The sequence below is a fragment of the Tachypleus tridentatus genome, chromosome 5, assembly GCF_004210375.1.
Source record: "Tachypleus tridentatus isolate NWPU-2018 chromosome 5, ASM421037v1, whole genome shotgun sequence".
Taxonomy (NCBI): domain Eukaryota; kingdom Metazoa; phylum Arthropoda; class Merostomata; order Xiphosura; family Limulidae; genus Tachypleus; species Tachypleus tridentatus.
Genome location: NC_134829.1, coordinates 10,403,359 through 10,429,098, shown reverse-complemented (window position 1 = coordinate 10,429,098; position 25,740 = coordinate 10,403,359). Strand labels below are relative to the sequence as shown.

General features: G+C 33.4%; 1 protein-coding gene across 9 annotated transcripts in view; it reads right to left on the bottom strand.

Annotated features, from left to right (window-relative positions):
• LOC143250489 (uncharacterized) overlaps positions 1 to 23,120 on the bottom strand; it is a 118,150-nt gene extending 95,030 nt beyond the window's left edge. Inside the window, exons 1-4 of one of the 9 annotated variants that reach the window (XM_076501094.1) lie at positions 22,473 to 22,843; positions 17,018 to 17,112; positions 15,815 to 16,662; positions 5,241 to 6,119 (exon numbers count right to left, since the gene is read on the bottom strand). In XM_076501094.1, the coding sequence (XP_076357209.1) occupies positions 5,241 to 6,095 (855 nt within the window). In that variant the 5' untranslated portion in view covers positions 6,096 to 6,119; positions 15,815 to 16,662; positions 17,018 to 17,112; positions 22,473 to 22,843. The other 8 variants (XM_076501096.1, XM_076501095.1, XM_076501097.1 and 5 more) reach the window with 8 other exon arrangements.
• Between the last annotated feature and the right edge of the window lie 2,620 nt (positions 23,121 to 25,740).

Genomic DNA, 25,740 nt, shown 5'->3' with positions numbered 1-25,740 from the left:
TATGTTCTCTCTACCTCTTGCCTGGAGAGACATATGATCAATCAGACCTTGATGTTCTCATTCAACAGTTGCCATCTCCATTTTTAGTCCTTGGGGACTTTAATGGACATCATCCCCTCTAGGGAAGCACTGATATTGATAGGAAGGGTCGCTCTGTGGAGCATACGCTCTCTGATCACAACCTTTCTCTTTTCAATACTGGTTCTTCTACTAATTTTCATGCACCTAGTCAGTCCTTTACTGCTATTGATCTCTCAATTTGCTCCCCTTCATGATTCTCCAGTTTTTCATGGAGGGTTGACAATAATTCATAAGGCAGTGATCACTTCCCTATAAATTTGAGAGAAACTGGTTGTAGTTGATGCCACCCGACCTGAGTGTCCCAGTGGAAACTGGATCTGGCAAACTGGCCCTCTTTCATTTCTCTTGCTGAATTTGATTTTGCCACTGTCTGTAAGCCATCAATAGATGACTATGTGGCAGCAGTAACTGACTGTATTATACAGGCAATTGCTCAATGTATTCCTAAACCTTGACACATTTTCCACTATATCCTCGTCTGTGTTAGAATCCTGCATGCCACATGGCTTGATAGGCTCAAAAACAGGCCTGGAATACTTTCTGTAGATATCCCACACTCGATCCACATCGCTTTCCAGCAGGCCTGTGCACATGCTCAGTGGTAAGATGTCAAAGCCAGTAGGTATCTTGGATTAAGTTCACAACCAGCATATCTTCTAGCACCAGTTCCAAAATCATATTGGACAAGATTTGAAAGGACAGTGGGCAATATAATTCTGTCCCCCTCTCGATCTTGCTCTCTGATGGACAGGAAATAGCTGATACCAAGAGCATCGCCGATTCTCTAGGTGAAAGCTTTTCCCAGGTATCCAGCACTTCTGCTTCTTCCTCTATATTCTTAGCCATCAAGACTTAAGCAGAGTGATCACCTCTTTCCTTTCAAGCTGATTATCTTTATGACTATAATCATTCCTTTACAGTGGTGGAACTCAAACTGACCCTTATTTGGGCTGGCAGTACATCAGTTGGGCCTGATGATATACACTATGAAATGCTGCACCATCTACCTCCTGCTTCTCTTGCTATTCTTCTGATTGTTTTTAACCAGATCTGGCAGGAGAATATTTTTCCTAATGCCTGGTACCAGGCTACTGTCCTACCTTTCTCTAAGCCTAGAAATGATCCCAAAATTATTTCAAACTACCATACGATTGCTTTTACAAGCTGTCTCTGTAAAACCTGAGAGAGGACGGTTAATGCTTGTCTTGTTTGGTTCCTCAAATCAAACAACCTCCTCTTGCCCACCCAGTGTGGGTTGCGATGACACCGTGGACCACCTATGTTGACTTGAAAAGTCAATCAGAGAAGACTTTCTCAAATGACAACATCTTGTATCAGTATTCTTTGACATTGAGAAGGCTTATGATACAACATGGAGGTATGGCATATTGTGAGACCTCCACATATATGGGTAGCATGGCCATTTGTTCATTTTTATTAAAGATTTTTTAATAGGCAGGAGATTTTCAAGTTTGTGTGGGTTCAACATTTTCCTGTTCTTTTCTACAGGAACGTGGAGTTCCACAGGGCTACATTCCAAGTGTAACACTTTTCAGTATAAAAACTAATGCCATCACTGAACAACTCCCTCTTACTGTCACAAACACACTCTATGATGACAACTTTGTGATCTCATGTCAGTCATCAAACATGAGGTATATTGAGTGGCAGCTACAGACTGCTCTCAATCGTTTACTGAAGAGGACCACAGCAAACGGCTTTAACTACTATCTCTCTCTAAAATCTATTGCATATACTTTTGCCACCAACAAGTTATTCACCATGATTCTGAACTCAGTATCAGCAAAGTTGTGCTGCCTATGGTTCCTGAGACAAAGTTCTTGGGGCTTATTTTTGAAGTAAGCTGACCTATCTACCACACATCAAACAGCTACAGGTCAAATTTACAAGATCACTAACATCCTTCGTTGTGGATGGGATAGATTTTCTATGCTAAAGATATATCGTACTCTTATTCAATTGTAACTCAACTATAGATCACTGGTCTATAGCTCTGCCAGAACCTCAGCTTTATAGATGCTGGACGCCTTTCATCATCAAGGACTTCGGCTCTGCACTGGGGCTTTCTGCACTTCCCCAGTTCAGAGCTCATACGTAGAGTCTCATGAACCTTCTTTGCACCTCCACTGTTTGTAACTGTCTTTACTATATGCTTCAAAACTTCATTTCTTACCAAAGCATCCCACCTAGGAATTTTTTCCCTTCCTCGGTGGGCCATTTGGTCTGTCCTTGGATAACATTGCTGTATCTACTGGTCAGTCCATCCCACCATGGCTTCTTACAGTTCCCCAAATGTAACCTATCTTTAAGTCATCTGAGAAAAGCAGATAATCCTGATTGGAAATACTGTCTGTTATTTGCTGAACATCTTTCAAACCATCCTTCCGTTCCTATTTATACAGATGATTTGAAATCAGGTGACTGTGTGGGCTCTGCCATGGTTTGTTGTAGTTCAGTGGTTGTGTGCAGAATCCCCTCTACAGCTTCCATGTTCACTGCTGAACTGCACGCCATTTCTCTTGCCCAGGACCGCACAGAAGCTAAGTAGTACTCAAATTGCATTATTTACATTGACTAGCTTAATGATGCACCAATGTGTAACACTCAGGTCACAATAAGCCACATTTTACACTTTTGCCATCGTTACGACTCTCAAAAACGACACCATTTTAAACATGTTCTGTCCCAAAGTTTGTCCATAACATTAGACAATGTTATTCGTGATGGTGACACTGTCCACCTTGGAAATTTTTTTTAGTTTTTTAAAGGCCATTAATCTTTTTAATGCCATTTAAGTTTTTTAATTTATACATTAGACCTTTTTTAATGTGATTCCCTTTCAAGAACCACAGTCCATCTGGTTTGATTTGAAATCAGAAAATAGCCTTAACATCAAATGTCTCAAAACCAGGACTGGAAAGGCCAACTTCAGGTGACTAATGCTGTTCTTTTAACTACCCGTTAGTCATTCTGGCGAGTTATGATTAAAATTTTGCTACATGTCTTTTAAAACTTTTATTACTTTACTTTTTGAAATGGCCATAACATCAAGTAACTCGAAGCCAGGACTGGAAAGGCCCACTTCATGTGAATGACGGTGGTTTTTATACTTACCTGTTAATCTTCCTGGTGAGTTACAATAATTACAATTACGCTACAGAAAGTCCTTTACAATTTGTATTACTGTAGTTTTTCTCTTAATGTTGCAGACTAGATATAAACATTGGTTTTATGCTATTTATGTTGTTTTTTTAACTTTGTTTTGTTTTACCTTAATTTCATTTTATGAATTTTACTAAATTTACTTTAATTTTAACTTTTTACCAGATATTTTGTGCAGATAGCCTAGCTGCTTTGTACCATAAAACACCAAATACACCAACCAATGAATCATGTAATTTGAAAGTTTATGTTTTCCTTAATTAAATCTCACAATCAAAATAGCACAGATAGCCCTTTTGTAGTTTTGAGTGAAATTCAAATCAAACCAAACCACAATAAGAATAATATAAGGGCCATTTCATTAGGCCAGACAAATGATCTCTATGTCCTGTCCATCAGAAAAAACATGAAAATAGTTAGCAACTCTATAAATAACTGGTGCAAGTTGCAAAGTAGTTTTTAATAAAATAATTCAATGTTGGTTCAACAGGTGAGGCAAATGAAACATTGCTTCACCTAGAATTTCTATGTCCTTAATCTTAAATATATACCAAGTACATTTCACCAATTTTTATGTTTTAGTTGTAATGACATATGAAAGTGTAAAAATATATTAGGTAGTTGCTGCTAAAGCTTCACTCACAACTTAATATTTCTGCACAAACCAAAGTAAATGAGTTCAAACAAAGAAAATTGAATATGTGTTAATATGACCCACTGTCATGCCAACAGAAGAGTTTGATTAGACAAGTTACATATTGCCTAATGAGAAAGCAAAAAAACAGGTTCTACAAAGATGTGAAGCTGCAAAATGCAGCATGTTAATTTCTATTGGTAGAGAGCAAACCCATGTGCAACATGTGCCATAACCTGTGAATAAAGTTGCCAGTTATCACTAGTTTTCATAATTCATTTGATCTTTTGTCAAAAGTGAAGTTTTATAATGTATGACCTTTTAAATTTTACATTAACTTTGATACATTTTAATTTTACAAAATTGCATTTTATTTCCCAACATTTGTCACCAATTTATATTTATGAGGTATAAGTATAGAACTTAAGAATGTCAATTTATTTCAATACTTTTTGAGAAGGATAAATGTGGATATATTTATATGTTTTAAAAGTGTTCTCACTTATCTTAAAGGTTATGTTGCTTCTGTTTGCACCTTTAGCATTTTTCTGAATAATGTACAAGAAGGTTGAGATTTAAAATATCAATTTCATTTAAACACACTTTAAGTCAAGGAAAGCCTCATATTTCATTTTTAGATAATCTTAAATCCCTCTAATATTCATTAATCAATTCCTGAACACCCTATTTTATTTTCTATCTAATTTTCTGGTGCACTTTCAACTTATGGAGCTACCTTATGCCCTCTTTTCTCTCATCCAGACGAGCAAATGCTGTATCAACATTTTCAACATTATGAAAAAATAAAACCCCTTTCTAAAGGCATGCTTGTGATTATTAATCAAATTTCAACCTTCAAGGTGTTTTTCCAAGTGATCCCTGATAGTTAATTTTAATAATTCACAAAACCCATAAACTATGTTGTCAGACATTTCCACAATATCTAAAAATTTCTAGAGTGTTTTAGTTAAAGTCCCTCACTAACATATTACTCAGTTTCTGAATAAGCTTCATCATAGTCAAGAAGCTACTATCTATAAGGTTCAATGAAATTACGTAAAACATTAAAAAGTTCTTCCCACCACCTTAAACATACTAAGTAGTTATGGCATCTTACTGTCATCATCTTTAGTATAAAAAAAGTTTAAAACTCTCAATAAGTTTACCACTTAAGTCTCTTAATGTATACATAAAACAAAAACAAATAAAACTTGAATATGAATTTGTATTACACACTATAAAATAATGTATGCAATTATGATAATATGTTAAGAGTCAATACAAGGAGTAAATTTAAAAGTGGTTATATTTTCAGTGCAACAGGTTTTGGAAAGGCTCTTACCTCTGAAACTCCTTCCTTATGAACAGAGTTGTCTGACTGACCTAAAATGTTACACCATAGCTGCGACCATACAGAATCTGAAGTATTTATTTCTGTAAGACCTGGAGCAGGTTTCAAGTGTGTGTCACTTTTTGGTTTATTATGATTGATAAGGTGAGAAGAGCTTGTAATATCTCTTTTAAGTTTGATTTCAGGATTAACAATCTTGTCTCTCACTAATTCTTCTGAAGTTGTTAGGGCTAAAATTGAATGCATTTTATTTCTGATAGGTAAAGAGCTCTCAAGACTTTTATTACCAGGATTTTCAGAAAGGTCTTCATCACTGCTGTATTTGTCAACATCATCTTTACCACAAGAAATATTTTTATCAGTTTTGTCATTAGGATTATCTGGAAGGCTTTCATTACTGCTGTCGGTATTCACTCTATCTAAAAGACAGTTCCCACTTGCACTTGAACAACCAAAGATACAAGGATCTTTTCTTGAACTTTCATTACATTTGGAAATACTACTTATTTCCTCATGATCCGAAAAGTTATGATATTTTCTTTCCATCACTTCATTTCTTCTTTGCATATGTAATGCATCTAATTGGCTCATTTGTTCATTGTCTCTTGTGTCTAAACATAGTTGTTCAGCAACTGTTAATGTACTGGCATTTTTGCTGTCAAGAAAATTATGCACAATATTAGCTCTATCAGTAAAAGAGCTGGTTTTTGATGATAAAGAATTCCCTGACTGTTCTGGAAATATCTTGGTTGAGAGTTGTGCGGAATGTTTCATAATATTCCAAGAAAGCTCATAAGAATTACTGAGGCTCATATCTTTCTCATCTCTATCACTTCTGTCATTCATCTTCAAGTTTCTTAGAGAATTTTCCTGAAAAGATAAGGATAAAAAAAGGTAACTTTTAAAAAGTCAATCCAAAAAATATACACAGAATTATTATTTCATTTGTTGGGGAAATATCAGGCCAGTTTAAACTTGATCACCATGCTCAATAAGTACATCATTTTTCTTCTGAACTCATATTTGATTAGGCTAATTGGAGACTTGAGGGTGAGATTGTTTATAAGTATGTATAAGCATTTTCATACAAATCTTTTTCTTCATTAGAATAACTTAAAACTTTAGAAGTGTGATTACTTATATATTCATCTTCAGATAATAACTTTTATTATCATTAGGTTAATTGAGTACCTTAAGTATGAGGCCCATTATATGTCTACTTTTCTTCAGTAATTATTTTTTTTAAGAAGATGAGAACTTCAGAGAAAGACTATTTCATTCATTTTTACAATGTAATTAGTTTTTTAAGAAGATGAGAACTTCAGAGAAAGACTGTTTCATTCATTTTTATAATGTAATTAGTTTTTTAAAAAGATGAGAACTTCAGAGAAAGACTGTTTCATTCATTTTTACAATGTAATTAGTTTTTCCTTTAATCTGAGTAATCAGGGTCAAATAACTTTACTTATTAACCTCATCATAGTGAATAGTGTTTTCATCAGATGCCAAATACCTGGTCAAATCTTTAGGCCAAATAACTGAAAACTTAAATAATTTATTTCATTTCATTTCACATGACACTAGAAACTATGGAATACATCAGAATATATACAAGCGAATATAAATTTTTGGAAAAAGGAAACATTATAAACTAAGTAGGATGCAGCAGTGTGGAATATGAATATACTATGTATTTCTATCTTCTTATAATACTGCAGCATTTATTCAGAATTCATTCTTTGTTCTATATATGCAGGTTTCACATAACACGTAGTTAATACCAGTTAACTGGTTTTATTCAGCTGCCTTTACTGTTGTTTAGTAGGTAATGTTCATTTTTCCTACAGATGAGTCAAACTTGCTACAATTTTACTCATGTTAAAAGTTGTATCCTTCAATGGTCATTTAGGTGATATCTTTTGGTTATGAATTAATGTTACAATGAGAATTACCAGTACATGAGTAGCTCTAGTCACTCTGGATAAATGGAACATTTCTATCAAACTAAGGAAGTTAACATCTTCTTACACTAAAAATACATCTCCAATAGGTTCTTATTACCTTTCACACAAAATATCTTTCACCCACTGAACATTGCTAAAAGTTTTTTGCTCAACACACCAGTCTATATGCACCATCAATTTCATGCCATTTATTCACATGTACACATTATGTGCCTACTCTCCACCAGTAGTATTGCACTACCCATATCTGTGAAATTAGCTCCTCCTGCTATTCCTGCTCATTCTTCACTTTTAAGAATCGTCAGGCTTTAAAGGAAGAATACCAGCAGTGGGAAGAACGGTAAGAAGTGTGTGAGAGGAGTTAAGTACCTATTGGAAATACATTTTCACTATAAGAAAATGTTCACTTCACAAAGTTAGAATCCCACACAAAGTAGAGGTACTAGTTTAGGCACACAACACTGAAATCAAGTGATAAGCAACTGCCCAGAATGAATGGGTGTGTTCCAAGATCAAAATAAAATGTGTGGGGTATCACACAACTTCTGTAATAGGTATGCTCTTCATCTTTGAAGTATGAAAAGAATCTGATATGGGCAAGAAAAAGGATGTGCATAAGTACAATTTGTTCTGTTGTTGTTGTTGTTTTGAATTAAGCACAAAGCTACACAATGGGCTATCTGTGCTCTGCCTACCACAGGTATCGAAACCCGGTTTTTAGCGTTGTAAGTCCACAGACATACCGCTGAGCCACTGGGGGGCAATTTGTTCTGAGAAATACAATCCATAGTAAAATATCTATGTGGATACACAACTTCAACTAGACAGAAGAGGTTCCATAACCTGTTCTCTGTAATAGGAAGCTGAGGATCAGAAAGATAAAAATAAATATATTGTGGCTAGGGCATGTGGACCATGTTACATATACTCATCAACCCCAACCATAAGTAAACAAAGTGTTATTCATCAAGCAAACAGAATTACAAAGAGGAAGTTAGCTTTTAGCTGAAACTGAACAAACTCACAAAACCATCACAGGAGCAAGTACAAAACCAAACCCAGAATTACAGGGTTATTGTGTTGCCTTAACTAAACTGCAAGAACGTGGTAATACCTGTAATTGATATTACAAGCAGAAATTACTATTCACTCAACCATAAATGAAAGGAAGAGACATTCTGCATCCATAATTATGATGTGGACATGAAAAATTTGCTCAACCATACAAAAATTGTACACATATCCTGTTGCTGGCATTACAAGGCTAATGAAGTCCCACTCAAAAGCATGGAAAGAACCTCCTGGAACCAAAACTAACAAAAAGAAAGGTCTCTATTGCACACAACTGTAGGAATAGGGTGATGTCATCCTGAACCCAGTATTTCAAGGAGGATACCAAGTAGACTGGACTTATTCCAAATGGCAGTTGTCCATTAGGGAAAAAGCATCCAGGAGAAATTGAAGGAGTGAAGCCAGTTTTGCCCTTTTCTCACTGAGAGTATAATCATGAATGTGTATGGTAAATTAAAATTTCTAAACTCACTCAGGAGGAAAACTCCATGGTCCATCACCCCAGTGACCGGGAACTGAAAAGTGGTAAAGACTCCTGTGCTTCACTACCAGAAAAAAAAAGGGAAAGAAAACGTGGTGGGGAATCCATAGGGATCTCATACCAGAAAAAAAAATGGGTGTCTGAGAATCCCCATTTTCAAAAGCAGACTGGCTACAATTTATTCAATCAAAGGGTCAGCAAGGATGGGCAGAAATCCCCTTCTGTTTTACTTGGGAAGTCCAAGGGTGATGACCCACCACTGAGTGAAACCTACTACTTTCTAGAAACAAGGAAAACATATACATGCTTACTTTGTACTATTTTCCTTGACTAAGGATCCTAACAATGATGTGGAAATCAATATGTATCAAACCAGATAGAACAATGAGACCACCATATTTATGCCACCTGGAGTAATACAACCCTAGCTTTGTTCAGTGCCTTTCAACATCTGAGACAGACTGGGTGTTCTGTTGGTGGATGATGTTTACCAACTGAAGCTATCATGCCAGCAGGTTAAACAACAGGCACTTAAATGCAATATTGGTGGATTGTGGAACAGTGATAAGCCTCCCATAGCCAGAAAGTATAGAGCTGATGTATCTGTGGATCACAAAAAACATGAGAGTTGAGCAGTACTGACAAACAAGCTACAAAGTACACCTCATCATAAAGACATACTGCTTATCAGAGCACCAAATTCCATAAAAAAACCCTACTACATTGTATAGAACATCTTGTTTGTTTACTCTTTCTGCAACTACATTTTCACTTTACACTACATACCTTGTTTCTCTGTTTTTGAAGATCCCTATTCTTCCTGTTTAAATAATCTTGTTATTATTATTCATCTATGTCTTTTGTTTGTTTTTTTCACTAAGGGGTATGTTTTACATTTATTGTTATCATTCTTACAGGATACTGATTTTTTCTAGTTTTGTATGTAGTAGTAAGTACATTTTTTTCATATGTATAGTGGTGTAAGTTATTTTTATGCATATAGTAAATACTTCAGCTTTACTATTTACTTGTTTACACATATTTTGTTTCAAATTTCTCCTGTAACTTCCAATTTTTATTAAAATATATCCTATTTTCCTATACTGATGTGATTTTATTCATGTAAAAAGGGTTATTTTAACTGTGAATGTAACATCTTCCATTACTAGTTATTTGTAAAATCAATGTCAGTGGATTTTCCTTATATTATGTATCATTATTAAAGGATATATGTTAATGTGTGTGTTTGCTTGTATTATTTATGGGTTTCCTTTTTTTTTATATATAGAATGTTTTGTTTTTTTCTTTTTCTGTAGTTCATTTCTATTTTAAGAGGTATATTTACCAAATCAGATTATGTTTTATCTGTTTGAGAATTAGGATTTGTTTAGTTTGTTTTGAATTTCACACAAAGCTACTCAAGGATTATACTCTTTTTACCAACAGATAGTGTGGCTGATCATCACACATTGTAAAGTCCCTACAGTTGAAAAGGTGAATATTTTTGGTAACAGATATTCAAACCTGTGGCCACCATATTGCAAGTCAAGCTTTCTAATCACCTAAGTGTTGTGGCATCTATGTGACATATTTTAAGAGGCATTTCTCAATCAGAACACAAATGTAATATGCAGTGGGATTAAATTACAATTAACTGTTGGCTTGATATTGTTCTAACTGCCTATGTTTTTTTATTTTCTCTATTAGAAAACACTTGTCAGGAAAGCACTATAATGTTGCACAGGTATAGAATGTTGGCAGCATTGTTCTTCAGTCATTCTGACTGTAGAATGGGAGTGCCCCTTTAATTAAAATGTAAAATTTTATAAACATTACATGTCACAGTTCCATAGTTGGAACACACTGTTGCTCAAGTGAGTTGCTAACTTTCACTTTCCTTTAAGGGTGAATTATGTTAAATTTGTCTGATTCTTTTACAGAAATACCATCATTGCATTTATGAGCTACGTTGGTTTTGGTAGCAGCTTAAATGACAGTTGCAAATGGACTCACTCTTGCCTTTCACTGCCTATTGGCCAGATAATATAAGTAGTGTTATTCACTGTTGTTGTTTTTTGTTGTTGTTGTTGCTTCAGGAAGTTATAATTTTCCTATACTGAAAATGTATATCAAACAGTTAATTACCTCTCTCATAAGATCAGTTATTCTTGTCCAGTAATGTTCTTTGTATACAAAGTGGGGGAAGAAGTGTGAGAGGGGGTTAGTATCCATCAGAAATACATTTTCAGTCTACAAAAATCAAAACTTCTGATAAAATACTTACCTCCTGTCACAAAATTAGCTAGAATCCCACAAAGAAGAGGAAGTGGGATTTGTGCAAGGGAATAACAGAAGTAACACTTGAAAGTGTCCAAAGGATACTCACAGAAATGATGAAGATTCAGATCTGATGAGAGGAGAACCTCACTAGTTTTGATTCAGGTATACTCTTCATCCAATCATTAATATGTAAGAGATAAATAAAGGCAGAAAAAGAGAGACACACATCCAAAAGGACGAGAACTTTAGCAGGATAGTAATCCCAATCAAGAAATGGATATAAAACTCAATACAACTTAGTATAAAAGTGGGTAAATTAATGGATGTGCCCCTAGCTGTAAAATGGCAGAGCAAGACAGACTACTTGGCAAGTCAACTACATCCAAACCTCATGCCACTGGGAATCATACTGTCTTCAACTCAGGTTCAAGAGACTGGAGAGAAGCAAGAACCACTCCAACTCCCAAGCATGACATGATATCTTTGACCTATTAATCTGGGGACATGTCACCTGGTATCAAAAGGATGTATATATAACAAAAATCAACTCTTCCAACAGAAAAACTGATGAGAATCATCCAAAAAAACAACAGCATCCTTGACATAAGATACAAGGAATATCAAAAAGGACAAAACCAGAACAATCCCCCTTAACTCCACTGTGCCCCACAACACAGATGAAATATGATCAAAAGAGGATTAGAGACAACCATATACGTGGAAGAGCTTATTTTGATTGGTTCTACTCTAAATCCAATACCTAGCCACAGGGCATCAACACCCACGAAGGTGTAGGTAGAGGGTTTCAAATCGAAGGATGAACTGCAATATAATGCCTCACTCCTTTGTGATTGTATAATGCATACTGAAGGATATCACACCATCCACATCTGCAAAATATTGCCATCCTACTTTGCACTGGTTATAGCCATGTTTGTGTGGAACCCATTCAGGAAGGTGCCTCAGTATATGACAACTCCAGTTGCTTAAAGAAAAGGGAAGGGTTGTGAACTTGTTGAAGAGTTGAGAGGAACATCATCACATGAAACTGGCTCTAACTGGATCAAAACAAGGGTAGAGATAAAAAAACAGATGAAAGAGCTCAGGTAAAAAGGAGGAGTTGCCCTCCTTTGCTGCCCAGGTATTTGGAATGATCCAAGTACAGAAAAGTAGTGTGGTAAAGTGTAAGTGAAACATCAATGTCAAATAAATCAGACCATCAATGTCCACAGCTTAAAAAGGGAAAGAAATATGTTTAAATGGAAAGGTGAAACATAGAGCAAAAATAAATAGGTTTAAATGGAGAGAAAATGAAGGAATGGAAAAACACACTGCAATCCCAGTCCATAAGACTGAGCTATCTAGAAAGATAATGAATCTGTAAGGAAGGCATTACTCAAAACCAAAATAAGGGTAATTTGTGATTGAGGAATGTGGCAAATGCATCTACATGGGAAAAACCTAAACAAATAAATGTTGTTTGGCAGGAAAGATGATCCACTATTAGATTGAAAGCACCCAGTGTGTGACATGCAATGAGATAAATGTGGTGTATGTGGGCTCAATACAGGAAATCCAATGTTAAAAAAAAACGTGATCGTTATGTGCTACCACTGTAAAACTGTCAGAATGAAATATCACAATTCAAAGTCCAATGGACCATGAAAAGCTTGAGGACATTGATATGTGAGTTCTTATCAGTAGACAAATGATTCAAAATTTCTTTGTGACTGACCCATGCATCCTAGCTCTGAAGAGATGTGTCTGTGAACAGATGTAAATCCAGAAGAAGAGGAGGAGAAGCAGAATGCCTGCCGATATAAGGACTTTGTTTAACTATCAATGCAAGTCATCTATTAGGGTATAAGGAAATGTAATAGAAGCTGTTAAGTGGTTAGCATGTCCCCAAATATCTGGGGAGAGGGGAAAAACCAACTGTGGATGTGAAGTTAGGTGAGTACATCACACTTCTTTTGGTCAAGAAGTGATACAAAATGATTTACATGATAGACATGTTGGAATCATTTGATTCCAATAAGGGAAACAAGAAGGTTTTTGGCATGCTTAAGGAAAAAGTTTGCATACAGAGGGCAGCACTGAATGAGAACATCTGATATTGTGAAAGGAGGTAATTACCATATCAAAACTAACAATCTACTGACATATATAAAGAAGTGTTTTGACTAGAGAAAGTATAATTACAGATATTTATACAGATTATATAAATGCAGAATTAAAATTTTTTTCTCACAGACAGAGGTATAAATAAGTAAGGGGTCTGAGTCCCTTCACTTTTCAATCTGTCTAGTACAAATGCATCAAAATTAAGAAACTTACTCTCAAGAAAAACAGAAGATGAATAAAACTTAATCCAGAGTCCATGAGCTTACAGGGTCCCCAAGGTAACTGAACCCAACCATAACAAGTTCACCTACAGTGCACATTCCTTTGTTTCACTTGGTCAAAAAAAAAAAGTTAAGTCCACACTTCTAACTTGGTTCCTACACCTCTGTTTGATAAAACTTTTATATACAGTATGAGAGACTGACATTTAAGAATGTTTCAGTAACTTCTAGCAATAAATAAAGTTCTCACTTTCAATTTCTGAAGACAGATTAATATATTTTTCTCTTGTTTTACTTCATTTAAGCTCCTCAGTTTTTCTCACAATATTAACTTAAATTTTCATTCATTCAGGTGTCATTTGGCTTTCACTTGAAGTTAACTGAGTTGTTCATGCTTGCTTTGAGCAAATCTTGTATGTTTAAATTGCTTCACGAGATATTAAAACATTAGTTTATATCTAAAGTGCAGATTATTACTGTTTGTGTGAAATCTAAATATTTTGTACAGGTTAAAATAAGGGTTAATTTTATTATTTTACATGTTAAATTAGGTACATTCTCTGTTAGTAGTTCTCTTTTATATTCTAGTCTGTTAAATTATGGTAGTAAGGAACCTACACTACGACAAACTTACTGTTTATTAATGTCTTCATTGCTTTAGTTAGTCTTACACCTATCTATACAAAAACACAAAATCATCTGCCACACTGTAAACTATACATGTTTTCTGTATTGTAGTGCATTGTTATTTGTATTTCAAACTGTGAGATTACCATTATGTCTTTGTCTTGTATAAACATATGTTTGACCTTTCTTTGTGACTCAACTGTTACAACTCTTTCGGAAGTATACATCAAAACATGAAATTTAATAACCTCCTGCTATTAGTAGGCCTATCTTAAATGTTTTGCTAGTTATCTGCATCATACCACAATGTCACAACTTCACCTAGGTTTCAGTGAGACTGAGTAGCACTAGTCACTCTAAGTTAGTGCAATGTTTCTTTAAAATTAAGGCAGTGTTTCTCAACCTTTTCCACTAACATTTATCTCTGCAAGTTTTTCACAACATGACATTCACCCCAGTTCGAAATGACAAGAAAAAAGTATTAAATTAAAATGCAAAATTGTTTGTTATGACTTAAATATATATCAAACCACAACTATAATGAATACAACATAAAATAAACAAAAATTAGAAGTATTTATCAAACTACAACTAGAATAAATAATAACAACTAATGACTTTTTTTTTTGCTCTTCAGTTTGTTGTATAATTAATAATACTCATTTACACTACCATTCACCCTGATTCTGATCTCATTAACCCCTGACTGAACCAATCACTCAGAAGAAAAACACTGAACTAAAGAATATAAGTCTGGAACAAAAACTTGAAAGATAATCCAGTGAACCATTCTTCTTAAGTATTGAAAATTCAAAATAAATCCTAGATGGGACTACTTTGACGTAATTGGTGATTTAAAGTTAAATGCAAATTGTGTTGCAAATTAAATTCACATTACTGCAAAGCAATGCCAACTCTAAGTTTCTGAAAAGGGGAAAATTAAAGAGATGGAAGACAAATGGGGTTGGAGGGTAAAGGCTTTTTCTTTTTTTTAAGAATAAGTGGAAGAAAACCTATGAAAGATAAATTAAAAAGGTTTAAAAAAAGAAATATTTTTGTTGGAAAAGGTTCTATATTGGTCCAGCATATCTTTTCTCTGAAGTACCACACTGTCTCTGCATATTAACTACTCAACACTTAACACTCCTACGAAAAGTGGGGCCTAATAGGCCCCAGAGCAACTTGAAAGGTTATTAATATTAGGCTAATAATTTTGTATTTAAATGAAATTGCCATTTAAATCCATTAATGAATGGATTAACGAGATTCCCACTGTCCCTATCTACTATCTAGCGAAACCACAGCCAGGGGAACGGGCTTGGAGAAATCAGGACTAGAAACGACTTTTCATAGGAGTGTTAAATATAACATCGTGGAATAGCTTATACAAGGCAGATTGTAAAACAAAAAATGTGCCAATAAGACATAAAAATTTAATTTATTTTTACATGCCTTGATTTAAATACTTGTGATACTTAGTGGTATCACAACCCAAAGTTCAAATTTAATTTTCTCACTAGACTCAAGTGGTCACACTTCTGTATGACAGAGTAGCTTTAAAATTTTCTTACTTCTTACTATGACTAACAACAAATACAACAGGGCTAACTGAAAATATGATAATGTTTAATGCTTTTCTGGGTTATTTTTCTATATGTAGGGCTGCCTTTTACTAAATACATTATATTCTGGTACATGCATCTTTAAACCCTTGTACAAATTAATCGAAACAAGACGAAAAATTATGATTTTCTTCAATTTTTTTGTTTTATTTCTGAGAATCCAAAAATTACTCACAAATTAATACATGATATGGCCGCCTTTATTTTTCAGAAGATCATTAATCTGCTTTGGCATCAAGTCCACGAGTTGACTGCAATCTTTACTAATTTTTGGATCACGGTGCCACACCTCAATTATGGCCTCAATTAGCTTATCTTTCGTAGTACAGCCTTTTCCCCGAAGTCTTTCTTTACAAATCACCCAAAGATTTTCAATAGAATTTAAGTCCATAGAGTTTCCAGGCCAGTCCAGCACTTTTATTCACATTGTAGTCATAAAATTCTTCACAAGTTTTGATGTGTGGCACTGAGCCAGATTTTGCTGAAAAATGCCAGATCCATCTGGAAATCTCTTTCTCAATTCTGGAACGACTCTTCTCTGCAAAACTTCAATGTACTGTGGTCCTCGCATCATACCTTCTACGATATGTAAAGCCTCCAACGCCATAGTAGCTGAAAAAGCCCCAAAACATCTTCTTCAAAGGATGTTTTACGAACTGATTGATGTGAGATTCTTGAAGTTTCTCACCTGGAGATCTGCAAACATGCAGACTTCTTTGACCCTGTACAAAGAAATGAGTCTCGTCACTGAATAACACCTTCCTCCATTATTATTGCATCCAGTTCTTGTATTTCAGACTCCATTGATACCATTTTTCTTCATTGAGTTGGTAAGAAGTTGTTTTTTGACTGGTCTCCTTGCCCTTCTAATGCAATTTCGAATGACATATTTCTCAAAATTTCGTCATATATCCCAAAAATAAATTGACCGTACTGCAAAACACAGCTAATGATGCCATCTGTGTCAAAAAATGACTATTGAAGGAAATCAGCAGGTCCAGCGAGCCTACACCAGCCGCCATGCTGAAAATATTGTAAAATGACCATTTGTTTCAATTAATTTGCACAAGAGTGTATCATGTTTTAGCAAAGATTTTAGAGGAAGCAAAAAAGGAGCTAAACAAACAAATTCAACACCATAATGACAAGTGAAAGTAGTTTTTATTACTATATTGCACATTAACCTAAATATAAGCATGTGAGGATTACAAAAATCTGCAACAGACTTAAGTCTACAAGTTCTAATATTAAAGTTAAATGTGTGGCCTTGAGCTACTGAAAGTTTACAAGAGTTACACTATAGTATAGAATTTAAGAACAAGAAGTCTGTTGATCCATCAGGTTCATCTCATATACTAGAAAAAACTCAAAGCCATACCTTATTATTTAAATATTTATCAAGTTTTCACTTAAACTGCATAAATGTACTGCACCCAACACATCTGAAGAAACCAATCCCAAAAGCCAATCATCCTGTTAAAAAATAAAATAATCTTAATCAAAAATGACCTATCCTGCTAATCAATGCAATGGGTACACTGTTTTTACTGATGATGAATTGTTTGGTTGATGAAGAAAGCTCAATCACAGTATGTTATAAAACAAAACTTAGTTTTCTTGAAAATTTTTCCAAATATGTATGAAAATTGCAACACTTCAATAGCTGGTCAGTTATTGAATGTCTTCACCTATTTCCTAATACCAGATATCTCATCATGTTCAACAACAAACAAACAGCTTCATTAGTTGCATAGGACACTGCCTCACAGAACATAGAGATTTACATTATGCTACTGTAAATTAATGTTACTCATTTTTCCCAGATGTCATACAGGTGATGCAACAGAGAAAATAAATACAAATGAAACTGAGAACAAAATATTCATCTCGTAATAAGACTTAATAGAACAAATATTGTGAAAGGTATTAACAATGCTAGATTGTAAAGTGATTCATGTTTCCTTCACATTTTATACCAATTGTTCACAAACATACTACAATCCCAGTTAGCTGCAACTGATCACATAGCAGTCAACACTAAGGCTGTGGCATACATTAATCACACATTTTTATCACTGTTAGCTTAATATATACAAATTTTGGACTAACCTAAATCTCCTAAGCTGGCTGAACCTCAAGACATACAACTGAGATCATGGGCAAGAATATCATGAACAGCAAAGATAACCAACTGATGAATCAATGCATTCTAATTGTAAGTTTTTTAATAACATTGCATACTTCTAATTAAAACTGGTATATTAAATTAGCTATATTGATTACTTTTAATTTTTAGTTCCACTCTATTTAAGTAGATGGCTTTGATCAGAAGTTAGTTATGATAAACTTGGCATTGCCAATAAATTCAAATATATATTCAATTGAAATGAAATTAATTTCATGCATTACAAAACATGTAACAAAAATAAAAGAAAGCCACATAGACGACATACTTCTCATAAAATCCAAATTCACAGTGCTATATTATTTTGCTTCATTATGTTCACAGAAGTTCTATGACCTTTCATCCTTATATTTCATATTCTCATCATTTATTGTGTAGATATTTTAATATTAGGATATGAAACATAGGGATGAAAGGTCATAGAACTTCATACCATATGATATTTTCTTGTTAAAACTAATATGAACATACAGAACTAGGGATTTAACATTATGGCTGCTACAATGAAATATCTATAAACACTTAAATGTATCAAGTGAAACAAATCATTACAAGGTAGCTGCTGTCACCAGTGAAACTAATATATTTATTTCTACCACTTTTAAAGCATAATCCATTTTCATTGTAGACACTGAACAAACACATTTTTAATGTTAGTTCAATTAGCATGAAGCTCCTATAAGTTTATCCTGTTAATTTCTTTCTAAGATAGCATCTATCAACCTAACCATCCCTAGATTATTTTGTTTATTTATTTTCCAAGTTGATCAGAACTTGAAATAAGAAATACAAAAATTTCAAGATTTTGAAAGGTCAGACACGTCATCTTCAAAATGTCATCTAGAATGGTCGAGACTACAACTTGAAAGGAATTTAAAAATGGGATATGAATACATGAGAAACCATAATTGGATTTAGTATTTAACTTTGTTTATTGAGGCAGGATAGGAGGCAGCAGATCCTTAATGGTGAGAAGTGCTATACAGTAGACATCTCATTATTTATTATTCACTTAGCCACCTTGATGCTGGATTAGTTTCTACTTTATGTTGTAAAGCTTGTTTTTTGCATTGTTATACAGCAGTTTTGTATACAAATTTAATTATTTCTGAAAGTTTTGAATATTAATCCATTCCTTTACTTTACACACACTATTCTGTACTTAATGTTACCATAATGGTTATTTGTACCAGTTTGTTTTTTCATAGCCAAGTAACTTTCTGGAAACTACTGATAGTGTGCATGTGTGTGTTTCTTATAACAAAGCCACATCAGGCTATCTTTCAAGTCCACAGAGGAGAATCGAGCCCCTGATTTTAGTATTGTAAATCCATAGATTTACCGCTGTACAAGCAGATGACTGATAGTGTAAAAAAACATCTGTTTAACTAAGCAACTAATGAAGTACAAAGATTGATAATTTTTTTATATTTAATAATATTTTGTATGTTGAACTATATTAATGATAATCATTAATCAAATGTGCACAGACTTGATCCATTAGACTGGTCCCATACTGGAGGAAACAAGTTGATTATAATTCCAAATTTACTATATGTATCTCCACAAAATATGGTAAGCTTTGACTAAAATGTACAAATCTGTCACAAACAAAAAAAAAAGAGATGTGTTACTAAAGTATTTGTACTCAAACTGTGTCTGTGAATCAATAACAACAATTTGATTCAGGCTCTGAAAAGTTAAAATGCAAGGTGATGTTAACACAAAGGTTAAAAAAATTTTGTCCAATGTACATTTTGCATATTGCATCTACATAACCTCTAAAATCTCAGAAATGTATATCTAAATTTTTTCAGCAAATCTCTATGTTGTAACTGATATTTATTCTTTTTTAGCACAAACTGTTGCTAAATCGGTAGTGTAGGATAAAATGAACAGTTGATAACTCTTACATCAAATATGTAATACCATGTTGAAAGGCACTACATGAAAGATTATGGCATGCAAACTTTGAACCCTAAATATAAAAGTAGCAAAAATTAATAAATAAATGTACAAAGTAAAATTTATCCCATAGATTTATTTATTTATTTTTGTGCTACTCTTTTTAAACTTTCATTATAAAGAAAATATATGCTTTGTTCTTTGTTGTATTTATGGACAGAAACCTTTCATGTTCATTTATAAAAAGTTGGTAAAGTTCCAGTTAATCAAATGTGATCACGTCATCAGAGAATCCCTATCAATTACCTCCATTATGTTTTATTAGACTAGGTTAAGTGGGTGTAATTCTGCTAAAGATGACCAACAACAAATAAAACAGAGTAAAGAAGAGTCATTCTAAATTTACTCTTAATGAAGAACAGACTGTTTTAAAGGTAGACTACCTTTAAAAATTGTCATTATTACAGGGTTTTGTACTTTTGTCTTAAATTGAATTTTTTTTAACCTACATGTTTTCCTAACATTGTGAACAGGCTAAATAATTATAATATGACATAAAACTCATCTAACATATTTTCACTGTTTAGGTCATGGTTTAGGCCTCATTTGGAGTATTGTATTCATGTCTTTGGCTCCTTACTTTAAATTGTTGGAAAATGCTCAAAGAAAAGCTACTAGAATGATATCTGGGATGAAAATTTAATCAGACAAAGAGAAGTTAAGATCTCTAGAACTGTTTTCTATTGCCAAAAGGAAGAGTTAAAAGGGATCTGACAGGTGTTTAAAATTGTTAAGAGAATTCATGGGTTTGATGCACTGTGTTTTCATACTAAATGATGAGAATGGTTGGACAAAGAGACAAAAATATAAATTTTCCCATGACAGTTTTATTATTCTAACAGGGTAGCTTACCTTTGGAATGGATTGACTTCAAATGTAGTAAATTTGAGAGACTTCAGATACTTAAATGATAACACTTGGTTTTGAATTTCTTTTTCTTTAGGGTTTAGTTATTAACTGGAACAGTCTTTTTGAGCTGACAGGTTCCTTTTTGTATTTAAGTGATGTGTTGCATATGTCATAACACCTCTGCTGTTGATTTTTTAACTTATCATTCTCTAACTCCAACACATGCACACTTTCATGGTTATAATTTTGTTTAATGGTAATGTAATCAGTACTTTTAAGCAATTTTACACATTGCATATAACTTACAAATATCAATTTCAATATATGACAGTATTGTTCCTACCTACTGCATTAGGTGGTGGATAGTAGCTGTACTAATATATATTTATATATCCAAGTTTGTTAGACATATCCCATTTTGTCTGATGTCAAGTTTTGTTTATAGCATATAATTAAAAAACAAAAAACAAAAAAAAACCTCAGCACTGGATGTGCCAGAGGTTGTATGGTTGGCATATTATAACATTCTTTTTCACCTTTGCTCATACTGAAGTTTCCAGGGAATGAATTATTTCTGTTAGTATGAAGTTTAGAAAGAACAACCTTTACACTCTGGATATATATGTATACACATATACATAATTTATTTTAACCAATGTTTTACCTTCGCTGCTTCTTCATAATTAATATACACGATTCAGATTTTTTTTCTGATCTTTTTTGCTTAAACATCTAAATCCCTGCAGTATGCACTACAAATTTTGAAGGACAACATACTGTTTGCAGTTAAATAGGTATCTCTTTAAAAACAAATACTGAAAGTTTCTGTTATTGTTAAACTTTTTTCTTTGTCATGCAAAATGAATTACCATACTAATAATTACATGTTTAACTTAAGGATTCAAAATTTACACTAGCAAGCTGATAGTTAGTATTGTAGTTTTGCCAATACATCTTCACAGTCACTAGAAAAACTGCCAAGACAAATTTTACAAAATATTATTTGCAGTTTCTTACTGTGCAGAATCAATATATTCTATATATGCACTTTAATCTGATTAAAAAGGATTTCTATAATTGTAATTGGGAAAACCATATCAACATACATACACTGTAACAGCAGCAAAACTAACTGCAGAGCTCAAAATTAATGCTAGCAAACTGAAGGTAATCTACCCCCTGGTCAGTAGCTAAAAGAAACCAAGCAGTGGATCAGGATAGAGTATAATCTGCTGCTGAACCTGGAACCAAGACACCTGGTTAATGATAATACTCAAGCCTTTGCTTTTCCTTATTCACATTAATTAATTCACTTACTGGGTATAAATAGTAAAATAACTGAAGTTTGCAATGATATTAAACTCTGTACTACGTATGCTGAGGTATTAAAAGATAATTTGAAACATCTAATAACTGGTAAACGATATTCAATTATTAAACTGTAATACTAATAGAGGTTATGGGTTGGCCTTCCAACTTTACTAATGGCTCTAGCAGAAATCTGAATTTTGGAATCGATGAGTCGTGTTTGAATACATACAATGCCACAATATATTCCCTGTACTCCAAGCTGTAGCTTTGGTAAAGAATGACAATCAATCCCTCAGTTAGTCACATTCTGTTTCAACAAGTGTTGCGTTGATTTGTAGTTGTTAGGATGCGCATTTTAGGTGAATTTATAATTAGGCCTAACGTACGTTCCACAATAATTTAAAAAATCTTTAAATTTAATTAGATATACTTGAATTTCACACTAACAGTAATACTATCGAAAGAGACATGCATTAAACATCAGATTAAAAAGTTAAACGTTCTAATTATTAGTATTACTCACCAAATAACTGCTGTGTTTTTATACGTTACACAATAATTTTTACTTATAACTTTTTGTTCTTTGAGCAAACATAAATAAAAGAAATTACAGTTGTTGTAATTTAATATTCAAATACACGTTATTTTTGCTGGCCAAATACATAATCGTTAAGCGATACACATCCTACTTGTTTATGAAAAAAAGAGGTATATGTATAAGTTTTTAAATTTATAACAATTCAGTAATGTACTTTACTGCTTTTTTTTTAAACTTGTAACAAGTGCTCTGCGAAATTTATCTGATTTAAAAACTGTACAAAAAATTATGAAGTCTCCACACATTTTAAGATAGAAACAACACAGGACCATTTGATCCCTTAAAGCGGTCTTACACACCCATAACACGAAAAGAAAAAGTAAAAAATAAATTCACCTTTTATTTTCTGGGAAATATCGACCCCGAATTTTAATCTCTTATAATGTATCAGCCTCAACTAATGCGAACAACATCTACCTCCAAAAGTCAATAGTTCCGATTATTAGCAAGATAAAACTCTTAAGATCTGGCACCAAGCATTTATTTTTACAATATTGAACTTTAATACTTTTATTCCATTGTCTTCAGAATGTGATACAAAAAAATCGGATGAATTTATCTTATCTATCACTCGAATAACCTTGCTAACTTCAATAAGATCACATTTTATCATTCTCTTTGCAAGAGGTCCCCAGTGAAACAGCAGTAAATCTACGGACTTCCAACACTAAAGTCAGGTGTTCGATTCTTTCTGGAAGAAACATCAAAGAACCCAATGTGATTTTTCTCTGAGACAAATAACTCCCTCAAGAGAAAATAAATGGTCTTTGGCCCATAACGAATATGTATATAAATGTGTTTTAAAGTATATTATTTTTATTTCTGGTAATTGTATTGCTCTAAAATGGATCTTGGCTAAAACTAATGCAAGTAAGTTGTAAAACATACGAGAATTTTGAGTTGTCTGTGAAGATAATTTCATATAAAACATATCTAAATAGGCCAAGGCTTTATTTGCATTTTGGTCTTTTTATCTTAGGAAGTATATTGAGCTGCTGGACAGGGATCAAAGAAGTTATTAGGCGAATTTTGTAAATAAATGGGCTGTCATATTAGGATAGTTTAAAAATAAAAAGACTAATGACTGATAGGATGAGTTGTCGTAACCAGTGAAAGAGGATGGCACTTTAGGAAAACTTTAAATAACAAACTGGTAATTCCTGGGGAAAACAACAGTAAAGAACCAAATGGACACTTTTTGCCTATATGCTTTTTTGCATAATTGAAGTTCTCCGCTGGGACAGCGGTAAGTCTATGGAGTTGCAACGCTAAAATCAGAGGTTCGATTCCCCTCTGCCGACACGGCAGATAGCCTGATGGGGCTTTACTATAACAAAAACATAAAAGCACATACACACGCCTAATCTAAGTATTCACAATTGTTAAGGGAATTCATAAAAATTATACTTCAGATTTGTTCGATTTGTATTCTGAGAACAATATTACAAAGAGTAATAAACTTAACATTTTGGAAGGTCAAACGCATTTCCACGTTTATTTTGTAAAAAAAAAAAAAAAATTGCTATATCTATAAATTACCAGAGACTAAAATTTTACAGGAGTTTAAGGAAGGAGATTATCAATATCTTGATGATTAAGATTAAATTTAGTAACTAATTTTCTCTTTGTTGAGAGAGATCAGGATAACTTTGATGGGGCAAAAGACTCTCTCACAATAATAATAGTAATCCCTCCTATACCGAAAGGGCACTTAAGAACTGATGCTGAACTTTGACTTTTATAGGCAGAAGTGGATGAGAGTGGTGACACATTCCTCTGGACAGGATTTCAGTTCATTGCATATTAACCCCTAGATAACAATTGGCTAGATTGAAACAGTTACTCAAGAACATCGAGACACGTCGCAAGCAAACCTCGAACTTCCAACCAACCCAACCGATTACGAGCATAAAACACTAAGCTACACGTTGATAATATCCCTTCAAAGCCTTTCAATATCCTGTAAATAACATTATAATAATTTAGTAAATAATAATATTATGATTCTTAATAACATTTAAAAAATATAATATGTAACTTAGATATTTATCTTTCTTCCAAGGTTTTGCTAAAATTAATGTTTTTAATTATTTCTAATTATATTGTGAAGCAGGTTATTTTGCATTATTTGTTTAAAAATTGTTAGTGTAAACCAGCTTTGTATTCCCTATGAGTAAAATTTGCACACTGGATAGGCGAAATGAAGAAAAAGTATTATTGGCCACTATGCAGTTCTCCGCCTTATATAGTGCGCACAGTAACAGGTAAAATTAGTAAACTTAGTATTCCGAATATTGTTTAATCTCAAAGTCTAAGTCTAAGGGAAATCCAATTCAATTTAATCTTTGATCAACATGTGTTATTCGGTTACACCAGTTCCTGAAAATTCCGCTCTTCATTAATAACTAAAGAGAAAGATAAGCCGAACCTATTTCAAAGTGACGAAATATCAAGCACATTATTGGTGTGAAGTGAATATAAAGCATGGAATATTAAGTTAATTTATTACACCAACTCAATAATCAAATTAAGCCTTGTGTATCACTTCAAAATCAATCAACAAAGTAATGTAGCTCGGGTTTTATAGTGTCCAAATCGTTTCCTTAGCTTATAAGAATTCAGAGGTAGTTAGTGTTGGTTGTATAACTATTACAATTATCACACAGAATAGAGAGAATAAAGCACAAGATAAAAGTGTTTTAAATGTAACTGGCGACGATATATTCCCGGGAACTGCAAACAAAAGCCTAAAAGGAATAAAAATTCTTTAGAAATGGTACCAGAAATAAAGAAGTATTATTTGAAACTTGGATATAACAGCTAAGACTGAAAGAAATCAATAAGTTTTAATACACCAGAAGACAGAACACTAAGAATGAATCTCCAAGAGTCCAATCAGATCAAAGAAAGAACAAAACTCTAACTAGATATCTGGAAACAGGAATCACTTGGAATTATGGGACAAAGTTCAGTTCAAAAACAGGCCACGAATGAATTCACTGAATTACTGATGGGAAGTCTTGCAGTGTGTTGATCCATACTGGTTTTAAAACTATTATTGCTTGACCCAATCGGTGATGAAAGGTGGTAAATTGCCCAAGAAATTAAGAAAACAAGAGAGTGATGCAAACAGCAAGAGGATAGTTAAAAGTTTTCGTACAGTAGGAAACTTCGCTATGCCCCATGTTTTGGT